At 38.8% G+C, this 14,355-nt stretch overlaps 1 protein-coding gene across 1 annotated transcript in view; it reads left to right on the top strand.

Annotated features, from left to right (window-relative positions):
• Positions 1-14,355, top strand: part of LRP6 (LDL receptor related protein 6) — a 128,400-nt gene that overhangs the window by 35,917 nt on the left and 78,128 nt on the right. The window contains exon 3 of the mRNA XM_071733346.1: positions 13,583-13,780. Coding sequence (XP_071589447.1) covers positions 13,583-13,780 — 198 coding nt within the window. The remainder of the gene's footprint in view (positions 1-13,582; positions 13,781-14,355) is intronic.

Raw genomic sequence — 14,355 nt, 5'->3', positions numbered from 1 at the left:
ATTGTTAAAATAAATACTTTCTGGGTCTCATTTACCACTTCAGTCTCATCAAGACAGCTGCTAACCAAATGTTTCACTTGCTTAATGGTGTGGGGATTGAATACTATTTTGATGGGGTGGTGTAATTAGTGACAGGTTGTGTTGCAAACTAGTACCAGTTTTCTATGAAAATTCTGGCTTCCAGGTGGAGTGGTTTAACCAAATGAACAGCAAGCTGTTCCCTTCAGTGGTACTACAAGTGTAAACACTCTGTACAAGAAGCTTTGCCATGCAGCTCTGTTAGCTGGTCTAGCTTCCCATATATTTTATGCTGTGGATGACTGATGGCTGTCACTACCTCTGCCAAGGTGATTTAAAGCCAAAACATGGTACAAACATGGTACAAGTGTATGAGAGTTTGTGATGGGTGGCAGTTCTGTCTCCTGACCTTGGGCCACATGAACAATGTGGGGGAAAGGAGTTGCAGAATTTTGCTGTACTCTTAATTAGCTCCTCTGAGGCTACAGGTTTATGCATCTGAGGTCTGTATAGCTGCCTGAGTTGTGATAATTGGTTAAAGTCCTTTTACAGTCACTGGAAAAGAGAGCAGTTTTCTCCTCGGACTGAGAGCAGTATTGTAACCTCTGTAGGATGCCACTTCTTCCCTCCAACACTCTTGTTTGAGGAGCTCAGCTGCTGAGCTCATCCTTTGGCACTGGGTTCTAAAAGTAGTCCATATGATTAATGCCAGTTCCTCTCAGAAGACTCTCGGATTATTTAGAAATAATTTGTTTCAGTGCTAAACTTGGTGGGTGCAATTACTTTTAGGACCATAAAAAGGAAGGAGGCAAAAATGTATGTTCTTGTTTTGAAAAAATGGCTCTAGCTTAACAATCAAGTTTTAAACCAAAAATGCCACCTAAAATAAAACATCATAGGCATTACTTTATTGGATAATTTCTTAATATGATGCAATATTCTGAGCAAAATGGTCATTTCACTTTTCTTATGCCAGTTCAAGAAACGAGAGTTTTGTAGGAATTCCCCCACTGGAGGCTCCTTAGTAGATATTGACCTTGATTCAGTAAGATAAGATTGACTCCCATATATTTTAGACTCCTGCAGTCATTAAAGCACACATGAAACTGTCAAAGGCAAGTGTCTTTGTATTTCTTCTCCATTAAAATAATAGTTTTATCTATGAAGTAAATTGAAGCCTTATACTTTCTTTTCCTTTGTCCTTTTAGTAGGAGTGCTCATGGTTGTTATAGCATTCATTTCCAAAACTAATTGAGAAAATCATCTATTAGGTGTTGCAGACTGACACAGAGGAGCACTGAAGGGTTCTGAGTAGGGAAGATTTTCGTACTTGGCCAATCTTAAGGTGATGATAAAGCCATAAGTATGTACAACCCTGTAATTTTATGTAGTACTTAGAACTTCAGCTTCTTTGCTTCCCAGAGTACAGAGCATCGTATTCAATATGGCTCAAGTTTCTATCCTAAAAAAAAGACTCCTTTACAGAATGAATTCTTGTTGGCCTGGAAAAGCCCTTTCTCAAGTACTTAGGCCAACTCATTCAGATGCTACTGAAGACATTAGACAACTGGATTCAAGGTGGAAATAATATCCTCAGGCCCCTACCTCCTTTCTTCATATATATGAGTTGTGACTTGGGGATCAGTGTTTTTATTGATGTAGGAAGGGAATTGGTCAGAAAAAGCTCTCAGCAGCTAGGACTAACTCTACTGCTGTTTATAGGTCCATTTTCTTTCCCCATGCTGTAAAAACCTGCAGTACTTATTTTCTTGGCTTTTTACTTATACAAGTGAAGTTAAATATGCATTTTGTTTCCATTAACAGTCTAATATCTTTCTGGTCTAGCTGTTTCTTCTGTGCAGTTGGCCTGGTTCTGTCAAGCTGTCAGTGTCAGGTGCCACTGAATTACAGTCATCCCCTGGTCTGTCTGTGTCCTCTGCCTCCTCACCATCATCAGTGTGCAAAAACAACCTATTCTGGCAGCTCACAGTGTAGTCCATGAAAAAGCATAGGAGTAAGGTTATGAAGAATTAAGACTCCCCTGAATAAATTCACTGTCTAATTTCTTACACACTTGGGGAAGTCTTACCATTGTCGCCACCTCTATGTATTATTAGAATAACTCTGTCCTCTTATTTGAATTTCTTCTTATAGCTCTTTTCCAAACATATTTTTGTCCCCAGTGGTAATCCCAAGCTTTAGGTTTTTGTCATTTGTAGAACTGTAGATAGAATTTATTACGCTTACATTCAGTTCAGGGAAGTGTCAATAAAGCCAATAAAAGCCTTTTGTGAAATTGAATAACAAGCATGAAGGGATTATTGTTCGTGGCCTGTAATAAAATCAAGTATTGTTACTTTATTTTATTGGTACATGGTCCAGCAGACCATGGAATGGACAGGCTAAATTGTACCTGATATGAACGAATAAGTTAAATTAAGAGTCAAATACATTTTTGTTTTTTAAGTGCACACAGTCAGTTTTCAGAAATGCATTTGAGATTTGAGCACCTTTCTGATGTACGTAAACTCAGTTCTTGGGGAAAATAAAATCTGGTATTTTGCTGACGCAAACCTTTAAGGGGTCAGGTTGTATGAGCATGTTACTGCATTTCTGTGAAAAATGTAAACTTAAAGGAAAACCCAGAACCTAGATGAATTAGTTTTACTTAGCCTTGGGACAGAAATCATATACAGCAAAATCTGTAAATTATGCATGGCTTGGACACAAGTCTCAAGCTGCTAGCAGCCATGCTCAGTGCTGCTGCTATTAAAGAAGCTATCTTTCAGCCCCTATCTTATTCACCCTTAAGATTGTAATTGTGGCTCTTAGAGGAGTTCTGGATTGGAAGTACTTTGTCCTCTTAATAATAAATAAATAAATAAAAAGGATGCTGATGTCCTGCTTGCAAGTTTATTCGAGTAGTGAACAGTTTCTTGGCAGACTTTGGCTGATGGCAAATGGATGCAGTGTTCAGTTGACTTGAGAAACTTTTAACTGAAGTTTCAGTGAGGTGATAGTGGAGAAGAATGGCATTATATCAAGGACTAAAGCCACTGCATTTGGGAGTAACAGGGATGTAGTGATAAGCGTGGGGGAGAAATAGTAATTTAGGTATAGTTTGAATATCAAGAAATTATTTTAATAGACAGTTTGTAACAATGGTTTGGGTTCTACCTCTGGAAACTGACAGTTGTACACTGAAGAATAATTGATCTTTCCTAGTGTAAAGACTACAGGTCAGAGTGTAACCTGAATTTATTTGTTAGTCTGTAAATTAGAATAAATGCAATATTTGTGTGAATTTGATTTAAAATTGCTAATTGTTAAATTGGTCCTTAAAAGAAAGAAAATCACTGGCAATAGATGCAGTAGAAGTGCTGTTCCTGACTATATAGCAACACATGCATCACTTGTTCTTTTGTGGCATTGTTTGTTGCAGTTTTTAAGCAGTACATGCCTAACCTTCTCATTTTTTCCCCTGGATGTTCTTACATGCCTCCAAATATTTATTCCTGAATTAGCTGCATTGTTTGATTCCTATTAAATCGAACAGTAACTTTGGTTCTAGAGCAAAATCAAAACTAAAACCAGCTTGCAAAAAATATATATCTATGTACACGTAGAAATGCCTTTACATGTGTTGTGGTACATGTGGATCCTGCTACATGTGGCAGAGTGATAGTTCCCCTTCTTCTTTGATAATGATGGATGATGGTTTCTCCAACTAGTTGTTCTGAAGGGTAAATTATGCCCTGTATATATTACAGGGCATAATGTATATATTATATATATATATTATGTTTATAAAATGTATATATTATGTTTATAAAATGAATTGGCCATCATTGTGCTGAGTATCCACAAAATTACTAAAATCACAAATACAGTAGGCACCAGATTTTATTTTGAAGAAGCTGTAACTTGGTGGCTGTTGCTTTGTTGTTTATTTGATTTTTTTTTTCCTTATTCTCTAAAGGTCTGAAATCCAGGGTAGGGAAGGAATGGAGTAAAAAAGTCACTTCTAAATAAGTGGATTTTTCCTGTTGTTTCAGAGCAGGATAGAATTTCCCCACCTGTGCATGTTGGCTTTTGATATGCTCAGATTTAGTGTTCCCAACCTTTAGTTTGTCTGTGCCTTTTTTCTGCAGACTTTTAGCAGATGAAAACACAGCAACAAATATTGTATCAGAGTAAATAACTTGTATAAAATGGCCGCTTTAATTTCTAGATGGAAAATTGGGAAGAAAGTATTTTTATAACTTGATGAAAGAGACTGCCAGCTTTCTAATATAACACAGTTGTATGTTAAAAGGTTCTGTCATACCTAGCATGAGTCTACAAGGTAGCAGACTGCAAATTCACAATGTATTTAGAAATTGAGATGTCCCTGTTTGGTTTTGACTTTTCTTATGCTTGTTTTTATATGTATTAACATAGTTTACATGGGGTAAGTGTTTTGGTTGGTGTGACAGCTGGTTTTGCAAACTAACTGCAAAGAATTATTTATTTTTTGTTGTTAAAATACTCTTAAGTAGTTTGCAAGTTTTTCTGTAAAATCATACATAACACACAATTATCTTCTGCAGGGAAAGCTTTGAATTGGACAGGTTTTGTTATGATTGTGTAGTTTCTTGTTGCTTAATATCTCTAGTGTTGTGTTCTTCTGAATAATGCCACACAATATCGGGGTTGGCTGTTCTTTGGAATCTTTTGTCTAATTTTGAAAACAGGAGCTAGTAGGACTTGCCTAGGTGGGCTCCTTCGGTACCTGCACTGTATGTACCACTTCTGCATACGACTACATTTTTCTCCTGCTGACTTGTCCCTGACACCTCTTTTTGACCTCTCTGTGGGGTTTCTGAGTGGCAGAAGAGCAAATGGGCCCTGCTCCCACTGCCTTTCCCCCTTAGTTCAGCACAGCACAAGAAGATCCTTCATGTTCTATAATGCCTGGGCCAGATAATGTCTTCTGGACTGAGGGGTGCCCATCTTTTCTGCCTGGGCTGGCAATATTTAGCTTGCTCGAGTTGTTTGGACCTTCTGTGTCTATGAGATACAAGGGAAGAAAGGGATTTATCAGAGAGGACCTGAAGTACATTTATTAGTGCAGAGGAAGGTAGGCAGCCAGCCAGCAGGTGTAAGGAGAGGAGTTCACAGAATCATAGAATTGGCTGGGTTGGAAGGGGCCTCAGAGATCATCAAGTCCAACCCTTGATCCACTACCACTGCAGTTACCAGACCATGGCACTGAGTGCCACATCCAGTCTCTTTTTAAATATCTCCAGGGATGGAGAATCCACCACTTCCCGGGGCAGCCCATTCCAATGTCTGATCACCCTCTTGGTAAAGAAATTCTTTCTAATGTCCAACCTAAACCTCCCCTGGCACAACTTGAGACCGTGCCCTCTTGTCTTGCTGAGAGTTGCCTGGGAAAAGAGACCAACCCCCCCCTGGCTACACCCTCCTTTCAGGGAGTTGTAGAGAGTGATGAGGTCTCCTCTGAGCCTCCTCTTCTCCAGGCTGAACAGCCCCAGCTCCCTCAGCCTCTCCTCATAGGATTTGTGCTCGAGTCCCTTCACCAGCCTACTTGCCCTATTTGAGTTGTTGATTCCTTCTGCATTACTGACTCCGCCTTCTGAATTAATGCAGGAGAGGTGGAAAAGTGGTAGCCCTGAGATGTTGTGCCTCTGGCAAAAGCAAGTCCAAACAGATGGATCAGCTTTATCGGTATTTACTGGACAGGAAAGCAACATTATGTAAATAAGCACAGCATTGCTGGAATCTTATTTTTAACATCAGTTTCACCCTAAGAAAACTGTGATTTTGCTGATTTGAATTCTTTTTTATTATTTTTATAAAGTGTGCAATTCCTCGAGGTTGCTTCTGTATGCAAGTTACCCACATTGTCCCTAAATAATTATAGCTTTCTCTTTCCCAAATTGCATATCAGTGTATCTTTGTATCATTTCTGTAGTACCCATCCCCCACTCCCCCTCCTTGAGTTTCAAAACTTCTGGTTTTACCTAGTGAAGCTTTTCAAAGTGTGATGCTTTTTTTTTCTGTCAGGGAAATTCAGGGTTAAGCTGAAAGTTTTAAATTGACAGTTAAAATTGAGTAATTGGAAGCATACATAGGTTTTACTCCTATACTGTAATAGTTTGGGCATTTTCTTTGTCCCCTGTCAGAAAATGTCTTGTGAGTGAGGCCTGTGCTTGGGGGAAGATTTTGGGTTTTTTTCACCCCTTTTGATGTACCTCTGTGCCAGAAGTGATTTGTATGCAGTGTGAATGGTTAATGCTGGCTTTTAACAGAAGAATAGGTGAATGACCTGAAAAAAAACTTGTAGGGAGAGATGCTAATGACTTGGTTTTAAAGCTGTTTTAATTGATTTCTTACTTCAGAATTCCAGCTACATACATACTAGATGTGTAGTTGTTGTAGAATGCATAGCCACATTTTCAATAAAATTTGAATTTGAGTACTTCATATTGAACTGTTTAAACTAGAAATGGAAAAGTAAAAGCTATCTTGTTTCCTTTATTGCAAATTCTATCCTAGAAAAAGATAGAGTGAAGTATCAGGCATCTCATATGTTTGACAATAATGTCTTCAATTAAAAATGGTGTATTTGCTTCCTCCAAGAGTGACACCTTTGACCAGTATTCAGATCACATTCAGTGGGCCTTTCTAAATGCTCTGTGAAAACGTTCTCCTTCTCAAGAAAAGCCAAACCTACCTAGGTTTGAATGTCCAGAATTGGGCTCTAACAAAACCTCCAGTGTAATGTAACCTATCACCTTATGCATTCATGAGTGTCTCTTTGTTTCTACTCTTTTAACCCTCCACAGAGCAATCTCTCTTTTATTTTTTCTTTATTTTTTCTTTTTTTTTCTTTTTTTTTTTTTTTTAGGGTGAATATGTAGGTTTTGATAAGTTAAAAATACGACCTGAGTTTTGGTAATTTTGTAGTACGAAAAGACTAATTGGTGCATTCTGCTTACTTACAGGAGGGGAAGTGATTTAGTGAGTGTAGTGGATGATCAAAGTATAGAACAAAAAACAAAAAAAGCCATTTCAGGAAAGCTGAAATGAATGAATTGCTTGCCTGCCTGTTCCTTACTGAGGGCATCAGATTGGTTTCCATATCAACAAACTGATAAACAAATCACAGGGACAGGAACTGCACTGAAAATGTACTGAAATCCTAAATGACATCACAAATTCACCCTAATAATAATAATAATAAAAAAAAAAAAAAAAAAAAAAAAAAAGGACTAAAAGACTAAGGACTGGTACAAGTAAGCCTGATTTACATACCAAACAATAGGATGGAAACTGTGAAAAAAGAATTAGCAGAGTGCTGGAAATGTGATACAAAGGGTAAGAGCCAGATTGATTTGGTAGAGAATTGAAGCTCATCAGGGTTCCTTGCAGGAGTCACGAATAAAGAACACAAAAATGTTGGTATTAGTGTATTGAGAGAGGAGCTTAATAACAAGGGGATGTTTTACTGGTGAAAGACTTAATTGGAATGATCAAAAACAAAAAAGAAATCTCACTGTGGAAAAATTACTGAAGAATTTTATGACACTGACCATGCTGTTCCCCAGGTTCAGTTGATGGGAGACAGGGCATCTCCCTGATGGCTTTTTTTCAGCTAACTGAATCTCTTTTTTCTTGTTCCTAACAGTGCCATCCTGTCTTATTTTTCAGCACAGATACCCACCTGATTCTATGGTGAGCTGCTTCAGGGAATTGATTTGGCCCCAGCTTAATCCAGTAAAACATAAAGTTCATGGTAGCAGCTGAATTTCAGCCCAAGGCATTTAGAAACTATGGAATTCTATGTTATCATTTACAATCTAAATGTTTACAGTGCAAATGTTTGTATTTTTAGTTGAAGTTGCTATAATGAAACATTTTTCATTGTACAAAAAAACCATTAACTTTTCCATGGGAAAGATGGTGAACAGAGATCCTACCGTTGTCTCACTGCTCTTCGCCACTTGTAGTTTTAATGTAACTAAATATTCTTTTATACTTGCTTTCAACATTTTGTTCAGTTTACAGATGTGTAGATCAGCACCTTTTAATAGGATCTCAAAGAGCTTTTTGAAAGGGGTGGTTTTGTGTGCACAGGCTCCTCCAGGGCAATGCTGAGCAACTACAGCCCGAGGCGCTGCCAGGGGAGTCCTCTGCGGGACTCCTCAGCCCTGAAGAGCTACCCCGTGGCAGCACAGTCCTGGCTCCACTTCTTTCCTGGTCCCTCAAATGACTGTGGGACAGTTGTTGGTTATTTTATTTTCGTTTCTGTGTTTTTGGCAAGTCTGTCAAAACTGCCAGCTGATTTGCTTTCCCCTGCTATTTTCTTGTTATATTTGAAGAGCTAAAGTAGGTTGTAAGAGAAGAATTTTCCCTTTGTTAATTTGTCCATTTTCTGTAATATTAACTTATGTTTTAGTTTTCTGTTAGCTTACCTGCTGCTAAAAGGCTGTTTGAACTTTGCAGGGTCTGGTATATTAAATCTGGAGTGATTCCTGCATAAAAGACTGTCTGAGGTCTTCCAAAACATATCTGCATCTTGCTTTCATCTTGCAGTCAGACAGGGTCTCGGAATGGTGTTAAATAGGTAACAGATAGGGGAAATATTTTCTCTATTTGACTTCAACTGGAAAAATTGCTAAGTTCTGGCAAACTTTGTTTCCTGCTTGCCTCTAGGAGAAACAGAAAATGGCTTCTGTTTTGTAGCTGTGGAAGTCATGTCATTAGTCCTTTTGTCTCTAGAGATAGGAAAGGTTAATTTGCAGGTTCAAGGAGCAAGAGACCTTTCCACCTGCTCAAACAATTGAAATTCTGCCTTTGTGAGCAGTCAGCAAAAATAGCTGCTTCTTGTTTTTTAATGAACCTCTTCCTCTTTTTCCTTGGGATCTGTGACCATAAAGACAACCTTACACATGTGACTCTTCAGTGCATCAGGTTGCCTGACAGTTTGGTCAAATTTTATTTCCCAGGGACCCTCAGAAATGTATGAGTGAAAATGACGAAACAATCTGTCATCTGTGTTTTTCTTGTGAGATTGCCCAGCATATTCTTTACACTGGAATACCTGAAAACAGACAGCATGATGGCTGAGAGAGACTTTTGCATACTGAGCTGTTTCTTTCTTTTTGTGATCATGTAAGATTGTGCTTCCATATTGATTTCTAGTGAATGACTTTCATTGGTTTTGCTCAGATATGCTTTTCAAGGGTTCTGAAAACCATCTCCAGAATCTCATTTAAGTTTTAGACTGTGTTGTTGGTACTGAGCTGGAAACAAAGCATCAGCTTCTGATAACTTCATCACAGGTTTTCTTTCTTCTAAAACTGAAGTGTTTACATTTATCCCTTATTTTAGAAATTACTCCAGGAAAAGGGAAGGCCTGGTGATTATTTCCTTTTTCCTGATAGATGAAGTCTGAATAGGATGGTAAAGTCACCTTTAAAGTCAAAATCCTCATATTGCCATAGCAATTACAGCTCTTTTTTTGTCTAATTAGTATGCTGCCTGATGTCCTAGAATAAATGCATTCATTTGCATGTACTACTAACAGGATAGCTTCATTCTGTTGGGGGGAACCAGTATAGAAATACTAGAAAAATATTTGTATGCCTTTTGAAATGTGTTTCAATAGACCTTTCTTGTGTGTGGTAGACACACATAGATGTGGAACTTTGCACATTGATTCCTCTGTCTTGTCAGTCGAGTCTTTGAAGCATGCCTGAGAGACTGGCTATGGAGGCTGCAGGAGTTCATTACTGACCTCTGTTTCTGCCCAGCATTACTGCTTTGTTACCAGAAGTTTGGTGGCAGAAGGAGGGGTCTCTCTTACAGGCCATTGTTTTAAAGTCACTGGACAGACTCATGTCGAGGTTCGATGGTGTGAGCAGCAGTAATCTGGGCTGTGAAATGGAATAGCTGAGGTGCAAACACTTGTGGAGTTCTGCCTGTCCACCAGCTCTCACCAGAATGCAGGGGATGGGGTGCATGGAGTTAAAAAGTGGTAGCTTTGCAAGGACCAAACTGGAGCCTTGCTAGCAAGCATTTTGAGGACATTGGGGTGGGTTGTTCACTCACTTCCTAGCCATGCTGATGCTACCGAGTAGAATAAAAAAGGCTTGGTTTTCAGTGAAAGAAATCTCGTTTTGGTTTTGTCCAGTGTGTGTAGCAATGCTTGAAACTTGTGCCTCTGAGCTAGCTGTACCTATCTGAAATGAGAGGTGGCAGCTTTGTTGGGAGGCTTTTTAAAACCAGTAAGTTTCAGACAAGGAAATTCAGAGTGTGAGGATATTTGCTACTTGACACCCATTTCTACGTGGCTGCTTTTAGTATGTACAAGAATGATGTTGTAGAAGCAACTGAAAAGCTGCATAGCATACGGTGAGTTACCTTGCACAGAAATGGCACTGAGTGAACTGAATGTTAATGTAAGAAATTATTGTAGAGCAACTCTGAAAATGACATTCAACTAATGTCCACACTTATTCATGGAGACAAGCTATTGTAAAAGAGTACAATTCTCAGCTAGCTAAGAACATCTTTTCGCTAACATTTATCTTGATTGTATCCCAAAGGGGTATTTTTTCCTGTCTCTTGTGAAGGAGGATGAGATTTAGAATTTAGTTCCAAGAAAAGGGACAATCTGATGGTAATTTCCTTTCTCCTTCAGGATAAGGTCTGAATAGGATACTAGAGCCAGTGCTAAAGTGGAAATGCTATATTTAATTTGCTTAAGTGCATTTTTTGTTTCTTTTGGAGAACTGGAAATATTTCCTGTATTTTGCAATCAGTTGAGAAACTGTACTAAAACTTTCCTGTGGTACTGTTAGTCTGCTTATTTGAAAAAATTCGTTTTTTGTTTAATTTGATACTTATTACATTCTTCTGGATTGCAGTTTCCATCTGTCTGTGAACCTGCGTCAAGAAGTTTCTGTTAAGGATACCTTGGTTTTACTGTCTTGTCTTTAACTCCTGCAGGGCTGTGAATGTTTCTTCTTAAGTCAACAGCTATTTTTGATAGCCAAACACATTCCGTGCAATTTTTGTGAACTACTCCAGCACCTATAATTTAATTTTATTTCTTCATTAGATGAGTTCCAGCCCTGCCAGTGCTGGAGCCCGAGCGGGCTGCATTTCACAAGGAGCACTCAAGAGCTGATGAGCTCCACAGGGGTTGCTCCACTTGTGAAACCTTTGCAGGCTCTGAAGTTCGGCAGCTGTTTGGGTCCCTGTAGAGCTCAGAGGTTCTTAGTGGCTGAAACGAGCATAATTGCAAAGTTGGAGCATTCCCTGTGAAGGGCCTCACCGAATAATTGGCTGTCCCAATTAAGCAGCCGCTCTTCCCACTGAATAACGTTTAGGAAGGTAAACGTTTGCCTGCCCTGCAAGGTGTCCCAATTAACTGCCTTAAAATCAGCGAAGTGTTTTGTGGGGTATCTCTCTCCAATGAGTGAAACAATTGCATGCATCTCAGTGGGGGCTGGTGTTGTACTGACATTCTTAGCAGGAGCCCAGTTTTGTGCAGGACAGGGGGGCTGAAGCAATCTGCGTCAGTGTTGGGGAGTGGCGTGGATCAGAAAGTTGCTGAGCTGATGGATGCTGGCGATGAAGTTCTCTCTCTCTGTGTGTTCTGTCGGAAATCACTGCTAAATCATAGCATTTCGTCTTGGCATTTGTACTCTGCAAGCTGTTTTTTTCTACGTATGTGGGATATTGTGCTGTCAGTGTGCCTGGACATTGTGAGCTTTTTTAGAAAAGAAGATCTGTTATTTATTATTTGTTCATTGCAGAAAATGAAACCAAGAAACATGGTTTCCTCTTTTTTTGTGGTGGGTTTTTTGTTTGTTTGTTTGTGGGTTGTTGGTGTTTTTTCATTTTTTTCTGTGGCAAGACCTTTTAATTTGGGGCAAATCAAAACTGAGAAGTTACAGCTATACAACACATAGTGATTTCTAATGTCTTTCAAGAGGAAGTTTTATTGCCTGCGTTCACCCTAACTACCTGAGAACAAAAATTTTAAAATTGTGATTTTGAAAATGCACAGGAAAAAAACATCAAAGTTTTTCCTCTGTTCATAGTTTTTATAGGTGGCACAACCTTGTAAGATAAACCAACATTCTGGGCCACAGTCAAAATAAAATACTGGCTAAGTGCTGATGTCCAAGAACCTTTCTCTGTATTTAAATACTTAATATGCTCTGATTACTTAAGCAGGGGAGGCTCTATAATTTCCTGATATGTGAGTACATAATACTACAATTATAAGTGCAGACAAATAGAAATACACTTTCTTTTTGTGTCAGATTTTTATAAAAGCTTGCAACCATTTCTGAAGTCTGCTAGTAAAGTCTGACAAGCACGGAGAAAATACGTAATATAATAAAGAGGCTCAAAATATTAGACTTATTTGACTTTGCCAAGAATAACTTCAAATGTTTCTAAAATGTGTTGCACATTTGTTTTTCTTTAAAGGATGGGTGGCCAGACCTCTTTCTATGTGGGCACCATGTAGTGATGTATTGTGGTGGATCTGAGTTAGTTTAAAGGCTTCGTATTTTTCCTTATCCGGATTGCTTAGACTGAGCCAGGTTAGGGAGCACAGATACAAGCAGGTATGCTGGCAGATCTCATGAGGTCATGGGAAGCAATTTAGGACAGTAATCTTCTTGTCTCTCCCAGCTGCAAACAGAGCAAGCTCTGTGGACATACTTTGTCTGGTCTGTTTATATTATATGTTACTACTGTTTAGTTATACATTCTGTTAACAGCCCACTAAAGTAAATCCATTTTCTACCACCTGCAGAAAAAGGACAACTACTCTTATCCCTCCTCTAGCCTCCAGCCCTTATAAAGTGGTTTTCCTCACTTCACTTTAGTCTTAAATGCAATTAGGCAATTTTCCTCCCCCCAATACTTGCTAGATAATATATATAAACATGTGCCAGTACATTCTAACATGTTTTAAATCTTACTTCCACCGTTTTTAAAGATTTGCCTCATCACTGGATGCAAACTGTGATTCTAAATATGTTGACTTAGCTACCTGTTTCTGAATTACTACAGAAAAATTGATGCAAATTGGTCTTCCATCAAATCCACTGCCTTACATGCAACTACCATGTCCATTTTAAGTCCACACACATTTTTTTTTCTCCAGTTTCCCCCAAAGCTCTGACCTATGTTAAAGAGGATGTTGTACTTCTGCATAATATACATCTTCACTGTTTAATATTGAATTCTGAGATTATTATCATGTTCTGTTGGATCCCCAACTTTCTCACTGGACCCAAGGAAAGAAACAAATATGGAAGTATAACACAACATAGTACTGTGGGTTTGCCTTAAGTTGTTGGGTTTTTGTCATCTTTTTGTAAAGTACCTTTGTGCTGTTGCGTTTCACGGGACATGTATCTTACCCAGTAGAACAGAGTAGATTTGCCTTTACTGAAAGTTGTGTCCAGTGCTCCAGTTGCAAACTGTTTTCTCTTACTTTTGGTCTTTTCTCTTTTGAAAATAATTGCAGGTTCATGTATTGGACAGACTGGGGAGAAGTGCCAAAGATAGAACGTGCTGGGATGGATGGTTCAAGCCGCTCCATTATAGTCAACACAGACATATATTGGCCAAATGGACTGACATTGGATTATGAGGAACAGAAACTTTATTGGGCAGATGCTAAACTGAATTTCATCCACAAATCAAATCTGGATGGAAGCCATAGGTAAGAAGCTTTTGCTTGATCTATGTAATTCATAATGCACTGCTTTTCTTGGAAGATGTTTCTTAAGCAACATCATAAGCTCCTTTGCAGGGAATTGTCATGTTAGCACATACAAAATTTTAAGCAAACTGCTGCTATCAGAAGCTTTTATACTTCACCATCCTCCCCTTTCCAACCCTGTGAAGTTGAATATGTGTTCCTCTTTGTAATGTTCTGTAACTCTCACTAAGCCTTTTCTCAGAACCCAGTCCCATAAGGAAATCCTGGAATCCTATTCTTAATTGTGTAAGACTATGTAGCAAAATTGTCCTTTTCACTAGGTCGTCTGCTCTCCATTGCTGTGATATTTAGAAATGAAGAAAATAATCTGAAAAACCAGAATCATAGAATGGTTTGGGTTGGAAGGGACCTCAAAGATCATCTAGTTCCAACTCCCCACCGCATGACACGTTCCACCAAACCAGGCTGCTCAAAGCCCCATCCAACCTGGCTTTGAACACTTCCAGGTAGAGGGCATCCATAACTTCCCAGGGCAACTTGTGTTTTAGTGTCTCACCATTCCCATAGGGCATGAA

Source organism: Heliangelus exortis, chromosome 1 (genome assembly GCF_036169615.1).
Source record: "Heliangelus exortis chromosome 1, bHelExo1.hap1, whole genome shotgun sequence".
In the NCBI taxonomy this organism is placed as follows: Eukaryota; Metazoa; Chordata; class Aves; order Apodiformes; family Trochilidae; genus Heliangelus; species Heliangelus exortis.
The sequence above is the reverse complement of the archived record's forward strand: the minus strand, read 5'-3'. Positions and strand labels throughout refer to the sequence as shown.